At 37.2% G+C, this 19,512-nt stretch overlaps 1 protein-coding gene and 1 non-coding gene across 2 annotated transcripts; both read left to right on the plus strand.

Annotated features, from left to right (window-relative positions):
- The first annotated feature begins 11,135 nt into the window (after positions 1–11,135).
- On the plus strand, positions 11,136–11,241 carry LOC141636464 (small nucleolar RNA R71). Its single transcript, XR_012541072.1, has one exon. It is a non-coding gene; the product is annotated as a small nucleolar RNA R71 (small nucleolar RNA).
- A 2,796-nt stretch (positions 11,242–14,037) lies between these two features.
- Positions 14,038–19,148, plus strand: LOC141627655 (uncharacterized). Its single transcript, XM_074440887.1, has 8 exons — positions 14,038–14,140; positions 14,365–14,632; positions 16,761–17,007; positions 17,236–17,688; positions 17,758–17,847; positions 17,895–18,029; positions 18,185–18,350; positions 18,763–19,148. The coding sequence occupies exons 1-8, from the start codon at positions 14,038–14,040 to the stop codon at positions 19,146–19,148; spliced, it is 1,848 nt and encodes a 615-aa protein (XP_074296988.1).
- Positions 19,149–19,512: the final 364 nt, after the last annotated feature.

The raw sequence follows: 19,512 nt of genomic DNA on the forward strand, positions 1-19,512 counted from the left end.
TCAACTTGAATCAAACAATTTCTTTTGTAAGTTATAAGCTTTTTACTTTCTTAAAAGTAGCATGAATTCATCATTTTTAACAAGTGACGAATTTAACCTCCTAGGTTTTGAAGAAACAACGTCTTACACAAAACGTCTCATGTAGCCAAGAAAGACCAGTTTCTTGCGACATAACATTCTTTGTGGCTCTTGAAAAACTTCTCCCACTCTGTCTTCAAAAATAAACTTGTATTTTAGAAAGACAGCTTCACGAGCCACAAACCGGTCGTACTCGTGATAATTGAAAGGGAAAAATGAGTATTTGTTTCTTGTGAAAACTTGCAAACATGGTACCCTTACCATTTCATATCTCATATGATTCGATTTAGTGGAAAAATAATTTAGACAAAAATGATAAAATCCCCAAAAGGATCAAGTAACTCAAAGTAACTTGATTGAAATCCAAACCATATCGAATAACGTTTGATTTCTTATCTAATCACACATTATTCCATAATGCGTGCTAAGAGAGATTAACTTGTGATACTATATCACATTTCCTTTGGCTTATATCAAAGTCTTCACTTTGATAATCCCATCACGACTTAAATCGTGATTCCTTGAATTCTTTGAAATTCTTCAAAAATTTCTCTATTTACCTTATTAAGTGAACACATTAGTGTCAACCTAAATCGTTGGTAAAAGAAAATGATCAACCTATTTTGGATCAATGATTTACAACCTCGATCTCCTTTTCAACCAAAAGGCACGAGACATCTTGCTTCGAATACAAGATTCGCATATACCATTAACAATCTAATGGTTTCAAGAGTACTCAATAACTCTTTGCGTTCATCATTCCAAAATTTAAGGTTTAATCTTGGGTTACCAATTTTGAGTCTTACATCATCTACATGACATATATCATTCTAGTTTGGTTTAGAATATATTCACCTTGATAATGGGCCAGCCATACATCAAATCGTGGTGTATAGGGTCACAAAAGTGAAACCTCTTTTGTATCTTAACAAGTTTATATTCTTATTTAGAGTTAATGCACTTAATAGTCATAATTAAGTACAACTTTAAATCCAAAAACTAGATTGAGTACACAATTACTCTATCTCTCGACTTCATTGTTGCTAGTCGTCATATTCTAATCATCTTATGTATCAAACATAATGATGAAAACCACCACCGGTTTCTAATATTGACGAAGTAATACTAGCAAAACTTATGTTTAACCAAATAAACACTTAACGAAGAAGGTCCCATTAGATGTCACACAACTAACTTGTTGATTCTTCAATAATTTGGGGTAGTTTCCTTTCTCGTGTCTAACATTTAAGACAATTGAAACTTTATCGGTCGGGATTGATAGGTTTAGTATCGTCATTCTCAACAACTTTACCTTTAACATTACCTTGTATCAATTCCATTATAATCTTTACTTCTTGAACCTCGTCCTTATCTTAACGGTTTAAGAGAATGCTCCCACTTAATTCAATGAGTCTTTGCTTTGAGAAGCAAAGTTGAATTCATGAAGATCACTCTTCATTTGTTCGTTTTAGTCTTAAAACTTTCATTGAAGTGGTTGCGTTATTTTGGTCAATTACGAATTCTGACAAAACTAATTACCAAAACAATTTATCGCTTTAATGTACTTAATTCATTTAAGTACATGAAACATAGTCCATTGTAAGTAGAAGTGTTAGTCAAGAATCAAAACCTGTTTGATAATGAATAACTTTAATCTATACTCTTTACAAGAGATCCTTAGCAATGGTTAATACGAGGTCTTTAGAAGAAAATTCAAATTTTGTCTTTAGTTACGATGTTTTAATGGAGTTTTGAATCAAAAACGAAATGATATCGTATATGAATAGTGGTAAAGAAATAGAACAATATAAAAACGGAATAGTGGAAAACTTAACATTTATCGTTTTATTAATACTTGAAAAACAAGTATAGCATTTACATAGTGACCTCTACCCAACTATGATAAATGATTCCAAGACCCAAATTCATATCGACTTAGGCACGGTGGGGCCGATACATCCTTTATCAATATAACTCGGTGGATTAACGTTTAATCGATTCTACTTATAGAACTCTTGGTCGATAATATTACATTAACAATTATCTATAGCCCAAAACACATCGACAAGGGCACGGTGGGGCCGATACATCCCTTATCAAATACTTTTGTTGAGTTCAATCCAAATTTCGAATAAATGTGTCCATGATCCAAACCCACATTAACTTGGGCACGGTGGGGCCGATACATCCCTCATCAACATGAATTCGGTGGATTAACATTCATCACCCACTTCCCCTACGTAACAAGGTTTGTACCCCGGTGGGGCCGAGCGCACTCCCTCGCGAAATAGGTTTTCATGGTTTCTACTATTTGGTAAGGCTATGTCTCAATTAATTGTTTTAGCGAGAGGTCATGTCAATTTATTATCTATCACGTTTTAAGTGAACTAAAGCGGTGAACTACGATAATTCGAATTGACACGGTCGATAAACTCGATAAAATAAGACAATGCATGTTTAGTTATGGCGATTTAGCGATGCATGTGACATAAAATAAAATGCAAGCATAAAATAAATAAATCCTAGTATGGCCTTCCTAAAAAGAAAAACTATTAATCTATTACATATTCGGAAACCAACTCCATTGGTCCCTTGAACTTCGGTTGTGGCACGCATCTCGAGGTAACACCGTCTTTATGTATCGCCATTCTTGAAGTAATCCGTCTTTTGGAACTCCGGAATGAATAAAATTACATAATAAATTACATAATTTCCTATTATACATTTGTAACTAAAATAAAATAAATCTATTAAATTACAAAACGGTGATACGAGATCACAATAAAAATTACAACCGAATCGATATTCCCATACATTTCGGGAAATACCAATTAAAATCTAAGGCCATACTAAGTAAAATTACATAATTCAAAATTACATAAACTAAAAATTATGACAATCATAAAGAAAATGCAGCATTATAATATGTATGAACATGCTCAATTTTATGCTAAATCGCCTTTTAATTAGCCAATATCGTATATTACTCGGTTTTTTACGGATTTGCGTGATTTCAACATTTTATAATCACAAAAATGCATAAACTCATATTTATGCATAAGTTAATTACCCTAACCTCTTAGGACTCAAAATATAGTCTCCACTAGTAATTTGACCATAATTAACTTTTATTTACAAAATTGTTCATAAAAGGACTAAAAATACAAAAATAAGCTATTAAACTTCAAATAAATCCAAAAATTTCAAATAAATTCAAAATTTGAAATTTAAATTCATGAACATTCTGGAAAAATCCATGACACTCATAATGTTCAAAATCTTAGGTTAAATAAAATTTCGAAAATTTTCCGGAAAAACAATGTTGCGGTTTATCGATATTTAATAAAATAATCATAAAAACATGGAAAAATTATTTTCATTAACTTTTCAATTTTAGATCTGAAAAATACAATAAAATGCAACATTAGACGTTTTTCCTAAGTCATAGATTATGTTTTATTAATTTCCAACTAATAATGTCACTATTTATGCTATTTTTCTTCAAAAATTCATAAATCATGCTAAAAGACTTCTTTATAGCCAATTATTTTACACACATCTTGTAAAATTGCATGTGACAACATATTAATTTTCTATGACCAGATTCGAAATTTAACTCTTATTAACCTATTTTTCTCTTAAATCCGAATTTAATAATGAAAAATTCATTTTTCGAGCATAACAAGTCCAAAAATTATGAAAATTTACAGGTTATCTCAAAATAATATATGTAACAACATATCCAAAAACCAAGTGAAAATTCGAAGTATAGCTATTTTTAGACCAAAAATGACATTTTTACTCATAAAATCACATTTAAATGCCATTATTGTAAATTATGAACAATAAAAATCCGAAAAATCAACAAAAATATCCTAAAACATTTTAGGACCAGAAATATTAACATGCATGTATTTATTTCGTGATATATCATAATAACACAAATTTTACAAGTTTTATTTGTTATTCATATAACTCGGAAAAACTTTTAACCAATTTGCATGCAAACAACCGTGGCTCTGATACCAATTGAAGGAAATGTAGATTCATATACATACTAACATATTCATATATGTCAAAATTAATTTGTCATAAAATTAAATGTGGATTTTATGCATGCAAACAATATAATAAAGGAGAAGAAATCATGTTCTTACATTGTTGTTTTCGGTTTTATGGGCACAAAAGAAATCTCCTTTTCTTTTGTTCTTGAGCTTTCCAAATGGAAGAACAAGGATTCAAGAGTAGAATCCCTCCCAAAAGCATATACCCAAGGAATACATCTTAATAAACCAATACTATTTAGATCTAGTAATAATAATGGTTTTACAATAAAATTGATACAAATAAATTGTATTTGGGCTCTTGATTATTTCGGTCAAGAGGGGATAATATTGTGAGTTTATTTCTCTAGAATTCTCATAAATTGTAGAGAGTTTTTATGGATTTTCTTACACTAGAAAATAAGATGAAGAATGAATGAATTAATTGAAAAAGAAAACTCTCTCTTTTCTTTTTCATTTGGCCGAAATAATGGCATTGGGTAGGTTGCCCAATAGCTTTCATTTTTGCTCTTCACAAGAGACCAAGCATGCAAAGCCTACTACCTATTGTTATGATTGTGTTTCCATTTAAAATAAATAACACAATATAAACTATATGCCCACCCACATTTTCGGTTTTAAGACATAAAATGGAGAATCCATTTTATTTTTGTCATTTGTCAAATTTGTCACATGTGACATGTTACATGACATGTCACAATGTAATGTATTTTTAACATTTAAAAATCAACATACTCATAAAATATATCATTTACAAAATCGACTAGTAATTCGTAATTACTTGTACCAAAAATGTTTCCAAATTATAAATTACAACATTCTGTATTTATAATAATTTATTCATTCCGATTCAATTGTTTCTGTAAACAATAATTTCATCCAAGTAATAAAATAATTCGATTACTTAGACCGTGTCTTATTTAATCATATTTACAATAAGATACGTAAATTATACTCACAAAATCATCCGTCAATTTTAAGTAATTTAATTAACTCGTATCAGTATACGATTAATTAAATAATCAATTAAGAGTATTTCCCTATATGTATGACCTAAGGGGATCAACTGATCACCACCGTCCGCACGACGAATGTCAAACTCTAGTCAGCCAATCATTACCGATATGTGTGGACCAGTTGACTGTAAAATATTACATCCCACATGTATTCTTAAAAGGAGATTTAATAATGATATTTAAATCATGTAATCGCACTATTGTTGAGGACACATTTCCCAACATACTGTTCATTGCAGGCCTATTTAGTCCAATCTTCCGATCCAGGATTAAATTTAGCCAGATTAAAGGGTGACTCAGAAGCGTGCACTCAACTAAGTCGGTAAAATACAGTTAAATTGCTATGGTGACAGAATCTCACAATTAATTCATCTAACCTATTTACTACATCGTCACATTTCTACCGTAGATGCCCTAATCCCAATATGAAATAGTTTAGCTACTCATATTGCTATTAATACTATCAAAACTAACAGCAGATAAATAACCAGCATTCAACATATTAAAACGATAATCAAATTGCATAAAAATTAAATTAGGGCAGAAATTAAATAAAGCAAGACAAAGAATTAAAGCAATGAAGTAAAGATTATTATTAAGAAAGGAGAAAGAGATTACAATCGTGAGAATCCGGCGTACAGAACACACAAATCCGAGCGAAATACCCCCGAAGGCAAAGTTACAGTGAAGTATGAAAATGATAGATGAAAAACTGAGAAAAAGTGTCGATGATAAGACTCAAGATAGCTAATGACCTAGTAAATTTGCGTTTAATTTAACTAAGTCCAAAAGCTAAAACAAGCTTACGGGCTAATTAAAGCCCACGCCAGACCAAACAACTCGATCGAGTAGAATAAATCCACTCGATCGAGCAAAACTCCAGAAAATCTACTCGATCGAGTAACCTCTCTTTTCAGCACTTCTTGATCGAGTATAAAAGTGCTCGATCGATCAACCAATGACGTAGAAACCATTCGATCGAGTAATAAAACCACTCGATCGAATGTTCTTCCTTCAAATTAGCTTAGACTCGTGCCCGACTGCCTCGTAAACCGTGCCTTCACGCGTCCCAATGCAGAAACTCACTCCAGAAAATCCCGTCTCCTCAAAATGCATGCAAAAAGGACGAAAAATGGTACGATTCCACTACTTTCGCGTTCATTTCTACAAAACGGACAAAACGAACCAAAGTAGCCAATTCGGGGGCAAAATACTATATAAACAGTACAAGAATGCATGGAAATACGTGCTAAAATAGGCTAAGAAGACTATACAATATGCACGTATCAAATAGATCCCGTGACCTTCTTCCCCTGGGCCTGGAAGTTTTGGGCGGTTAGATAGGCGATGTTGAGGGTAAAAGGACCCTCGCAGTCAATGTTCAGGTAACCGCCTAAGATGGAGAGCTCGTTGTTGTTGATGTTGTTTGGCTCCTTTCGGCCAAAAATGGTGCTCCCCATCAGTCTAAGAAAGTAACAGGCAGGTGGAACTGTGCGAGATTTCGCTCGAGAAAGGTGGTCTGGGCCAAGGTCCGCCAAAGCTGATGAACGACCCTCCTAGGGGCGGCAGTGTCGCCCGTAGAGGAAATTCCAAATCTGCTACCAAACTCCCCCAAAGTCATCGAAAAAGTCCGGTTGAACAACCGAAAAGACACAGAAGAACTTGTGAGGGCAGCGACGTGTGCCCCGGAGGAGAAGGTGAAGGAGCTGAGGAACTCAAGACTCAGCTCCAGAAAGGTGTGGCCACTCATAGTGATGAGTCCGGCCATCCCCGTGCCCCGTAAAAGCTCACAAACTGACTCGTAGAAGCCGAGTCTCTCAAGTGCCGGTTTATCTAAGAACCGGGTACGTAAAATCTCACAGCCAACGAGGTTATAAAAGCTCTTACGATGTACACCGTTAACGAAAATTACCTGCGGGTACTCAGGGTGGGAGTCGAGGGAGTTGTCCCCTCGGATGGTAACCGTGCCACCAGGAGCAGCAGAAGTAGAAGTGGCAGGAGCTGGTGTAGCACGAGCACGTCCACGACCTCAGCCCTAGCCTCTAGAACCCGAAGTAGAAGCCCGTGCAGTGACGGTGCGAGGAACTAGAGCCGCCCGAAAAGCAGCTGCAACTGCTGGTGAGTCCGCCACAGGTGTGCTCACCGTGACTGAAGTAGAGGCTGTGGCTGCTGTGACCACTAGTGAGGAAGAAAGACTAGCAGCAGTGCTAGCAGTGGTGGTGGTTGTGACTGAAGTGGCAGCCGAAACAGGGCTAGCAGCAGTGCTAGCAGGTGTAAAAACTGTACGGGCAGCAGAGACTAAGAACACAGATGTGCTGACCGGTGCGGAGACGGTAGTAACAGCAGGGACTACTGTCTCAGACAGAGACAAAGACGGACTGGCAGAAGAGCTCGACGAAGGCATCGAGCTAGAATCCATCCTGAATAAATAGGGCAGGGGAATTGATAAGAAAATAGCAGCTAAACAGCATGAAAATCAGCATGAAAACGGCACGAAAATTCCCCTAACCAGTCGAAAAATTCGACCTACAGCACAAAAATTCCCAACTTTCCTCAAAAACTCGAATTACAGCGGATAAACAGCGATAGGGGAAGGGTAGTAAGTATAATTGGCGGCAAATTAAACATCAATAGAGGCGAATTAAGCATAATGCAGCTGCACAGACTAATTTTCAGTCGAAAGTTTTGACTGTAAAAACCCCTAAGCGCAAATGTCGCGCAAAATTCGAATTTAAACATGTAAAAATCAATGAGGAATGGGAATTGATCATCAAGCAAGACAAATTAAGCATTAAATCGAAATTATAGTCGAAAATATCGACCCAAACAGAAAATCGAAACCCTAATCATTGATTATCCTCATAAGAAGCAAAAATTAAAGGATAAAGAAGAGTAAGGATCACTTATTTGATAATATAGAACCCACAAAGAACAATTAATCGACAAGAAATAAGCAAAATAGGCGATTTTTTGATCGAAAACCGCGGAACCCTAATTCCCTCAATAGACCGTGTAAATGAGCGTAAATCAAAGGGGAAACAGAGGGCAAATGACGATTAATCAACAATAAGCACAATGTAGGTGACGGATTTGGCAAAAGGGCAAGAAATATGAGGGATTTGGGGTATTTTTTTTATCACAAATATCAAGGGGGTCGAACAAATTAAGGGTAAAATGAATTAACAACGAAAAAGAAAGGAGTTATAGAAGACTCCCTGCGTGTCTTTTCCCAGTTCACTCGATCGAGTGGTTTATAACTGCTCGATCGAGGACTTTTTGGATTCATCTGCTCGTTCGAGTAAAAATTTACTCGATCGAGAACTCCCCTTTTCAGCTTTACTCGATCGACTAAAATGGAATCACTCGATCGACCACATTTCACTCGATCGAGTAGAAAAAGTACTCGATCGAGCTCTTTTCATCGTGTAAGCTCTTGAATTCGTCATTCTTCCTTTGAATTTGCGTAAAATTCCCCAAACCTGCATAGAAACACTCGCAAAAGTATCCCAAAATACCAAACACGCAAAGTAACAGTCTATAGTCTCTAATCTACGCTAAAAATTGTCTAAATTCTAATTGTCCTAATTAAAAGCAATAATTAAAGTTCAACGGAAAATTTAAAAATTGTTTTTACAAGTTGGTACACGGGGCATTTCCCCGCTCACTTCCCAAGGCAATTCAGTAGCCCCTCGAAGGGCTCCTGACTGGAGGACGTCATCTCAGCAACATTTATTGTCCTCTTCAGTTTCCATGAGCTTGAACTTGGATCATTAGGAGGAGAATAGTTGACATCCACATATGCGCGAACTTTTCTCATCCTTGCTCCTTTCTCACCGACTTTAACATCGTCACTCCCAGTTTGACTGACATTAATTGCACAACACCCCTTGACAGCTCCTGCATTATTTTCATCTGTACCTGCAGCAAGGAAAACAGACGAACTTTCCTCCTTTTTGCTCTCAACCAGAGGCAGAGGGGTCACAATAGCATCACAATGTTCCAAATTTTCATTTGGAGTGTCAATAATAGGGTCAATAGAAGAGAGGGCATTACAAGGCTGAGCTTGCATGGGAGCCCTCCGGAACTTAAACTGATGGAATATCAGTTCCTCGTCCCCAACCTGAAAAGTCAATGTCTTGCCCCCGATGTCTATTACTGCACGGGCAGTAAACAAAAATGGTCTCCCTAAAATAATAGGGGTATGTGCATCTTCGGGGATGTCAAGTACAACGAAGTCAACGGGAATAAAGAACCTCCCGATCTTAACTGGTATGTCTTCTATGACACCTAGTGGCCGTGATATGCTACGGTCGGCCATCTGAACAGTCATATTTGTGCAATTAAACTTTGTCAAACCAAGTCTCTTAGCCAGAGACAATGGTAAGACACTCACGCTAGCGCCAAGATCGCATAACGCGTTATCAATCAAATGGGTACCAATGTGACACAGAATTGAGAAACTACCCGGGTCTGACTGTTTGGGAGGTAACTTATTCTGAACTAGGGCCGTCCCTACCTCGGTCAAAGCTATCGTCTCATGATCATTAATGTGCCTCTTACGCGATAAAATTTCTTTGATAAATTTAAGGTAAGAGGGTACCTGTGTCAGCAGTTCGACGACTGGCACAGTGACCTGCAAGCTTCTCAGGATTTCGGCAAATTTGTCGAATTGTTGATTAGCTTTAGTAATTTCCAACCGCCTCGGGAGGGGTGCCGTGATGGGTATCTTGAGTCCCTTGTTCCTCTCTTCTAACGTGTCAGCCGGATCAAGCTCCAAGTCCTTCGGACGCTTCTTTCCTCTCGAACGAGGTCTTTTAGGTGATTTCTCACTCGATCGAGCACTAGCAGGCTCTCGATCAAGCTGATCCTTATCCATACTGCTCGATCGACCAAAAATCCCATTCGATCGAGTAGTTTCTTCAACAGAGTCACTCGGTCGAGCATAAATTTCACTCGATCGAGCAGTTCCTTTTTCCTGTTCACTCGATTGAGTAGAAATTCCACTCGATCGAGTACTTTCTTCAGCATTTTTACTCGATCGACCCCCAGAAACTAGTCGATCGAGCACTTTCTTTGCCGTCAGCTCCTTTTCTTCACCAGAACACTGTTCATCAGCAGTTATAACCTTCCTCGGATCTGATTTCAAGACTTCCGGTCCCTCATATGAACGACCGTTTCTCAAATTGATTAAATTTATCGTCTCATGTGGATTTTTGTCAGCTTGTGACGGTAAATGACCCGGTATCCTTGCAGATTGGTTCGCGGCAAACTGGGCAACTTGTGTTTCAAGTGCCTTTATGGATGCATCTTTTTGTTGATCACTCAGCTGGCACTGCTTTGTAAAAGATTGCAACATCGTCTTTAGCTCATCTATCTCATTCACCCCTCCGGAAGATGATGCACCGTGATTGGGAGGAGGGAAGGAATGGGGCTTCTAAAAGCCTTGTTGATTCTTATGTGGAGGAACATACGGCTGCTGCTGGTGCGGAGGAGAGGTAGGATTGAGCACATTTTGACTTATCCACCTCAAATTGGGATGGACTGCCCCTTGGTTGTTATAATAGGAACCCCCTCCTTGCCTATATTGTTGAAAGGCAAGGACCTGTTCCTTCCCTGTAAGACAGCCAACAGCAATATGGCCGTCGTTGCTACCACACCTCTCACATGTGACGGTCTCCCCTCTAGTAAGCATATGGACCGTCTGAGGCTCCCCAGTAGAATGCAACTCCAACTTATCAAACCTAGCATTCATGGCTTCCAGCTGAGCCACAAATGCTTATCAACTACATGAACTGTTCTAATACCATCCCTCGGGTTTCCATACTCAGCACAGTGATTCGTCATCTCTTCAATAAGGGCCCATCTCTTATCACCGTCAGTGTTCTCATGGAATCTTCCGTTACATGACGCATCAAGTATGGCTCTGTGATCATCATATAGCCCATTGTAGAACTGGTTAGACAGAAACCACGGATCGAAACCATGGTGAGGAATAGAACTCACTAACTTCTTGAAACGGGACCATGCTTCATTAAAAGTTTCATCAGGTGCTTGCTTGAAACTTGTGATCTTTGCCCTCAGCTGATTGGTGCATTGTGGAGGGAAATATCTCTTGTAAAAAGTAAGAGCAAGGGTCTCCCAGTTGGTAACACCTGCGGCCGCGCGGTCCAAATCAGTCAGTCACTCCCTGGCTGAGTCAGTCAAAGAAAAAGGAAACAGAACCTCCTTAATCTTGTCTTGAGTTACCCCTTTTGTGACGGGGATAGTAGAACAGTAGTCCGTAAAGACCTCCATGTGCTTCCTCGGGTCTTCACCTGCCACACCTCTATAGAGATTTCTCTCCACCAGATTGATATAGGAAGGACGGATATCAAATGTATTCCCATCCTCAGTCTGGAGATTGAAACCCTTTGGAATTGAGGCTGTTTAGGCTCCGAGTGACTAGCAATGTTTGACATCTTTACTGGTTGGCTTACAGAACTAGAAGTATCTTCTTCAAAAGATGGATTGTCTGTAAAAAGGAAATGCTAAAGCTCTGGTTCGAAAGTACTCAAGGCTTCCTTTCGTGATTCTCTTTGCAGACGGAGTCTATGCCTAAATAGTTTCTCTAGCTCTGAATCAGCTGCAACTAACTCAAACCTGTCTGACCTGGGCATAAACAACACTGAAAGAAAATAAATAAGAACTGCCTCAAGGAATAAAAATTCCTTAAGACGGATAAAATAAACGAAACAAAGACAGATAGGGCAATTGCCTCCTCGGCAACGGCGCCAAAATTTGACAGGGCTGTCGTGTACCTATCAAAAATAAACTAACTAAACTAACTATATAGCTAGGGAAGTCAGGTCGATCTTCTCAGGAGGCAAGATATCTGTAAAAGCCCGTCTATTTGGTCACAAAATGGGGGGTGTTTAAATTGGTTTTCTAAACTAAAAGGTTTAAAGGAATAGAAGCAAAGAAAAGAGCAAATAAAGGTAGAAAAAGATGATAAACTATCAAATAAAGAAGGGTCATGTCAGGATTTCGGTTCACAACGGTAGTCCAGTGACTCAACTGTAAACAACTTAGATAAATTACTACGAGACGGATATGGAAAGGTCCTTCCGGTCCACTTTCTATCCCAAACCTTCACTAACTTAACTTACGCCCTCGTCAAGGTAGTCTACTGTTCATAGCAGACCTATTTAGTCCAATCTTCCGATCCAGGATTAAATTTAGCCAGATTAAAAGGGTGACTCAGAAGCGTGCACTCAACTAAGTCGGTAGAATACAGTTATATTGCTATGGTGACAGAATCCCACAATTAATTCATATAACCTATTTACTACATCGTCACATTCCTACCGTAGATCCCCTAATCCCAACATGAATTAGATTTAGCTACTCATATCGCTATTAATACTATCAAAACTAACAGTAGATAAATAACCAGCATTCAACATATTAAAACGATAATTAAATTGTATAAAAGTGAATTAGGGCAGAAATTAAATAAAGCAAAACAAAGAATAAAAGTAAACAAAAGAGAGATTATTATTAAGAAAGGATAAAGAGATTACAATCATGAGAGTCCGGCGTAAAGAACACGCAAATCCGAGCGAAATAACCCCGAAAATAAAGTTACAGTAGAGAAGGGAAAAGCAACGTAATGTTTTTTTTACTGTGAAAGCTAAAACTGATAGATGATAAGATTAAAGATTAGATGCTAATGACCTAGTAAAGTTGCGTTTAAATAGAAAATAACCTAAGACCAAAAGCTAAAACAAGCTTACGGGCTAATTAAAGCCCACGCCAGACCACACCACTCGATCGAGTAGAATAAATCCACTCGATCGAGCAAAACTCCAGAAAATCTACTCGATCGAGTAGAATAGTTACTCGATCGAGTAACCTCTCTTTTCAGCACTTCTTGATCGAGTAAAAAGGTGCTCGATCGATCAACCAATGACGTAGAAACCATTCGATCGAGTGATAAAACCACTCGATCGAATGTTCTTCCTTCAAATCAGCTTAAACTCGTACCCGACTGCCTCGTAAACCATGCCTTCACGCATCCCAATGCAGGAACTCACTCCAGAAAATCCCGTCTGCTCAAAATGCATGCAAAAAGGACGAAAAATGGTACGATTCCACTACTTTCGCGTTCATTTCTACAAAACGGACAAAACGAACCAAAGTAGCCAATTCGGGGGCAAAATACTATATAAACAGTACAAGAATACATGGAAATATGTGCTAAAATAGGCTAAAAGGACTATACAATATGCATGTATCAGGGACCACAAGGAAAATTTGTGCTCTGAGGAGAGCAGCATTCAGAGTGCGTTCTTGGAATATTACCAGATGCTACTTGGGTCTAAGGAACTGGTGATTCAAGTAAACAATAGAGTGGTTCATGAAGGTAAAGTTTGCTCTGATGAACACCTGTAGATTCTACTGACGCCAATCACAAGAGAAGAAATTAAAGATGTAATATTCTATATTCCCAATGATAAGGCACCTGGCCCAGATGGGTATTCCAGCAAATTTTTTAAAGATGCATGGGACATTGTGGGAGGAGATATTTCAGAGGCAGTTATGGACTTTTTTCAGACTGGTCAAATTCTCACACAGATAAATACCACCTTGATCACTTTTTGCCCAAGGTGGAGAGACCTACTACTGTACTTCAATACAGACCAATAGCCTGCTGCAATGTCCTATACAAATGCATATCCAAGCTCATTTGCAACAGGCTATCAAAAGTGTTATCTGATTTGATTGCAACAAGTCAAAGAGGTTTCATCTAGGGTAAAAGTATAATGGAAAATGTTCTGGTATGTCAAGATATAATTAGGTTATTTGAAAGGAAATCAGTGTCCCCAAGATGCCTCTTCAAAATGGACTTACAGAAAGCATATGATACTATTGAGTGGGATTTTCTGTATCAACTCCTAAAAGCAATGAAGTTCCCTGTGCAATTCAGAGGGTGGATATACAAGTGTACTGTGTCTTTACAGCCTCCTATTTTTTAAATATTAATGGTGACAACTTTGGTTTTTTTATAGGTCAAAGGGGTCTAAGACAGGGGGACCCATTTTCCCCTTTGTTATTCACTATCTGCATGAACTATCTTTCTAGACTTCTGAGGTATACTAAAAAAGACAGCAAGTTCAAATTTCATCCACTATGTAAGCCTTTAAGACTCAATCATCTCATGTTTGCAGATGATCTTTTAATATTTTGCAAGGGAGATGCAGACTCAATTATGATCATGCTCGGGCCTTTCTCTACCTTCTCTAAGTCATCTGGACTTAAGATGAACAAAGGTAAATCTAATGCATATTTCAATAGAGTCAAAGATACCTTGAAGAGGGATATTATCCAAGTGTCTGGGATGGTAGAGGGCAAGCTACCATTCAGATACTTAGGTGTTCCAACTAAGACTACCAGACTGAACACACAGGACTGCAGGCCTCTAATAGACAAACTCATGTAAAAAATCAGGGGGATAGGGATCAAGAAGCTTTCATATGCAGGGAGATTAATTCTGATCAGGGCAGTTCTCAAAACCTTCCATAATTATTGGGCCTCTATGTTCATCCTTCCCAGTGGAGTAATCATGAAAAATGAAATCATATACAGAAATTTCCAATGGGATGGGGGGTAGACTATTTAAGGTCTCCTCTTATATCCTAGGACAAGATATACAAACCTCTGAAAGAATGGGAATTAGGTCTAAAAGATGATCTCACTTGGAACAAGGCAGCAATAGGCAAGCTAGTGTGATGGGTGGAATCTAAAGCTGATCATTTATGGGTCAGGTGTGTTAATCAAATGTATATAAAGTAAACAAACTGGCCAGACTATCAACCTTCACCTGGGTCAAGCTGGTATTGGAGAAGAATTTGCAAGGTCAGAGATGATTTTATAGATAATGATAATCAACAGCAATGGACAACTCAGAAAGTGTATGAATACACCATATCAAAAGGATATGAAAGTCTCAGGGAGACTGGGGGACTTGTTCATTGGCACAGATTTGTGTGGACCAAATGGACGATTCCCAAGCATGCTTTTCTCTGATGGCTATATCACCACAAGAGCATGAATATTAAAGCTAAATTAAAAATATTTGGCATTAGTGATGATGATACCTGCTGCATCTGTGGAAATGCTAGTGAGACTCTTAAGCATCTCTTTTTTAATTGCTCATACAGTAGATGCATAATCGATTGTATCAAGAACTGGACCAAAGTTACCTTACCTTATCAGGATGTTCTTACCTGGAGAAGGAGGATGGGAGGATCAAAGTTAAGGAAAAACATCTTGAATTCCATTTTTGAATGAATGCATTTACCAGATATGGCTCTAAAGAAATCTCTCTAAATTTGAACAAAAGCTTCAAAGACCGGAGAAAGTAACCCAGAAAATGATAGAGGATTTGATAGTGAGGTTTAATGGTTGTTTCCATAATCCGGCTACGAGGTGTGATAGAGGGTGGTTGGATCAACTGAGCATCCAAGGAAAGTGACTGCACAGAATGAAGAAACATTGTGGAGAAGAGAAAGAGACGCATCTAGTTTTGTTGCCCGTATTTTTAGTTTGATGTATCTCTTTCTGTTTTGAGGTTTTATGGGCTCAATCCGATGGGCTGAATATGTGATGGGTTGTAGTCTCATGACCCATAATTGTATTTTTGTTCCGATCATTATTAATACAACTTCATTTTAGCAAAAAACAGAATTCCTAACGTGTACCCTTTTTTATTCTTCGACATTTGTATGTAAACAAAGATGGTGACAATGGTGGACTAAGCCTTTTTTATGTCAAATGAGGCGCAAGATGCCAAGATCAGTACAATATAAGAGAATGCGAATTCAAATTTGTAACCTAATGTGTACCTTCAGTCTTAATCATTAGGCTAATATCTTCGATGGTGAACCAAGTTTGATCCCATTATATATGTCACGTGAATTATGCATCACCATATATATTATGGCAAGGCAAAGTGCAAAGGTAACTCTACTAAGGTCCTATTATTTTGGACTTAATTTCAACTATTTAAGTTCAATTTTATAAACTAACTAAGGTAGTTATAAGCTTAGTTAGTTGTATTAAGGTTGTTACAAGGTTGTTATAAAGTAGTTAGTCGGTTAAGAGTTTGTTAGACTAGCTATATGGTCTTTTATATATATAAAGGAGGTTCCTCACTGTACAATATACTGTTTTATGAATACAAAAATATATTTCTTACAATTCTCTTCTCTTCTCTCTTATACAATCATCGTCTACAATAATACTTTTCGTATATCTTCATCTTATCATCATCATGAAGATGAAGGTTCATATGGTATCAATCACCTATGTTTCGATCTTGTTTGATTAAAATTCGCTTCCGCACCATTAAAATTCCTCAAATATTTCTTTATTTTACATAAATTTTTTTTTTTCAATCTAATCATGCCTGAATCAAAACCTTCTTCTGATCAAACATCTGATCAATACTCACCATTTGATGATCCTCTCTTCCTTAGTCAGAATGATTAGCCCAATTTGAAGCTTACTGATGTACTGTTTGATGACACAAAGTTTTTGCAATGGCAACGTGATGTTGTCCAAGCTTTGCTGTCCAAGCTTTGCTGTCCAAGAACAAGTCTGACTTCATTACTGGTGAATGCTCTATGCCTGAGAAGAATGACAAGACTTATAATCAGTGGATCATATGTGATCTACTGGTTCTGCGATGGATTCTTCATTCTATTGCTCAATCTCTTCGTGAAAATCTTCAGTATCCAGTCTCTGTCAAGAATTTATGGTCTGAGATAGTTGAACGCTATGGTCAGCCTAATATTCTTGAGATATATGAAGTAAAGAAGGATCTAATCAATTCTAAGCAAGATAATCTTCCTTTGATCGAGTAATATAGCAGGATGAAGAATCTTTGGGAAAGCATAGATCAGAAGGATCCAGTGCCTATGTGTGTCTATGGTGTTATGGCAAAATGCACTTGTCAGCTTCTGAAGAAGATCTTGGATAGGGAGACACACTCTAAATTCATTCAGCTATTAATGGGGTTGAATTCCAGCTATTAGCAGGTTCAAACTACTGTTCTTTCCATGGATCCCTTGCCCTCAATCAACATAACTTCGGGGTTGCTTCAGAAAATTGAGATGCAGAAGGTTATTAATGATTCCGTAAATGAGTTTTATGTGGAAAATTCTTCTTATGTGATCAAAAAGAGGTTCAATAATCATAATCTGCATGGACAATCTTCCAAGAAAGCTAAAGAAGATATTGCAGTAAGTGGTTTTGTTGCTGTTTGTGAGCATTGCAATAAGCCTGGTTATGTCATTGCTGACTGTCATCGCCTCAAGACTTGCACTTTCTGTAATATCAAGGGACATGTGCTTGAAAGATACTACATGTATAAGGCTTTTAAGATGGGGAAGGCAAAGGTCAATGAATCTTTTGTTACAGCCGCCAACAATGTGTTGATTGCTCATCATGATCAGGATAAAGAATATGCGGATCTTTCACCTATTGATAGTGTTTTTCCTTATAATTAGCCTATTCATTACCCTGGAATGCCTGCTAATGTATCTTCTGACATGGTTCAGGGCATCATTAATTCTGTTATGCAGCAGGTTTCCAAGGCATATTCTGCTTCTGCTGAGATTTATCTCGGCACTCTACTGTTAACTTTGCAGGTTTGGTTTCTGCATAAGTTTCTTTCCCTGTTAAATCTATGTTTCAGAATATTCATACTTATTTATGGATAGTTGATACGGGTGTATCTGAGCATATAACTTTTCAGTATAATCTGTTACACCATGTTAAGACCTTAGCTAAACCTATAAATGTGGCCTTACCGGATGGGACACTAAAGAAGGTTTTTAAAGCAGGTTAGATGTATTTACTGATAAAATCATGCTTGAAAATGTGCTTTATATTCCTGATTTTGGACAGAAGTTTTTATCTGTTGGTATGTTAGTGACAACAACTGGATTAATTGTTTGTTTCTTGACATATAAATGCTTGTTTCAGGACCCTTCAAATAAGTCAATTGTTGCTGTTGCACATAGAACAAGAGATTTGAATATAATTAATATCAAATCTAGAGTTACATTCCCTATTTCTCATAGTTCAGTACCTAGTAAAAATGTATCTACAGTTTTTCTTTCTTCTAAGACTACTTTAGCTGATAATAAATGTAATCTTTTCTTAATTCATGCATGGTTTGGTCATAGTTCTCTTGAAAAATTACAGCATGTACCTTGCATTGAACTTAAAGGAATAAAGAACATTTTTTGTGAGACTTGTCTTCTGGCTAAGCATCATGTTCTTCCTTTTAATAGAATATTTCACATGCTAAGAAATGTTTTGATTTGGTACACATGGATCTTTGGGGACCATATAGGTCACAATCTAATATAGGTGCTAGATAATTTCTTACTATTTTGGATGACTATTCTAGGAATACTTGGGTTTTCTTGTTGCATAATAAAACACAGGTACCTAGTTTGATAAAGGCTTTGTAGCATATGTTGAAACTCATTTTGGGTCTAAAGTTAGGTACATTAGGTCTGATAATGGAGCATAAATTTTTCAGACGCAATGTGCAGATTTCTTTAGAACTAAAGGTATTCAACATCAAAGAAGTATAGCAGGTAGGCCTCAGCAAAATGGGCGTGTAGAGAGAAAGCATAGGCACCTTCTAAACACTACTAGTGCTCTCAAGTTTCACTTTAATGTTCCTATAAATTTTTGGGCTAAATGCTTGCTAACTGCTACTTATTTGATAAATAAAATGCCAACAAAGTTGCTTACTTGGAAAACTCCATATGAAGTCCGTTTTGGTGAAGCTCCACAGTATGATGAGTTGAGAGTTTTTGGTTCAGTTTGTTTTGCAACCAAACATTCTTCTAATAAGTTTAAACCAAGAGCAAGTAAATGTGTTTTTCTTGGATATCCTTTTGATCAAAAGGGATACAAGGTTTATGATTTATAAAAACATGTACTGTTTACAAGCAGGGATGTAATATTTAAAGAAGATTATTTTCCTTACAACAATATTGTTGATTTACAACAACATAATACATTTACAATGGTATACCTGCATTATGATGGCTTAAATAATCCTATTTTAACTAGGAACAATACAACTATAGAAGTGTCAACTGGTCCAAACCACAATAGTAATGTTACTTTTGCTAACAATGACATTAATTCCTCTGCTGGGGTTTCAAATTCTCTTGGGCATCATGAGGTTATAGTCACTGAACCAGTGACATATACTACATCATTCATTCCTAACTTGGATACTCCTAGAACAGTTGTTTAGGGCCATACAGACAATGATTCTGTTGCTAGGA

This window comes from Silene latifolia, chromosome Y, assembly GCF_048544455.1.
Source record: "Silene latifolia isolate original U9 population chromosome Y, ASM4854445v1, whole genome shotgun sequence".
Taxonomy (NCBI): domain Eukaryota; kingdom Viridiplantae; phylum Streptophyta; class Magnoliopsida; order Caryophyllales; family Caryophyllaceae; genus Silene; species Silene latifolia.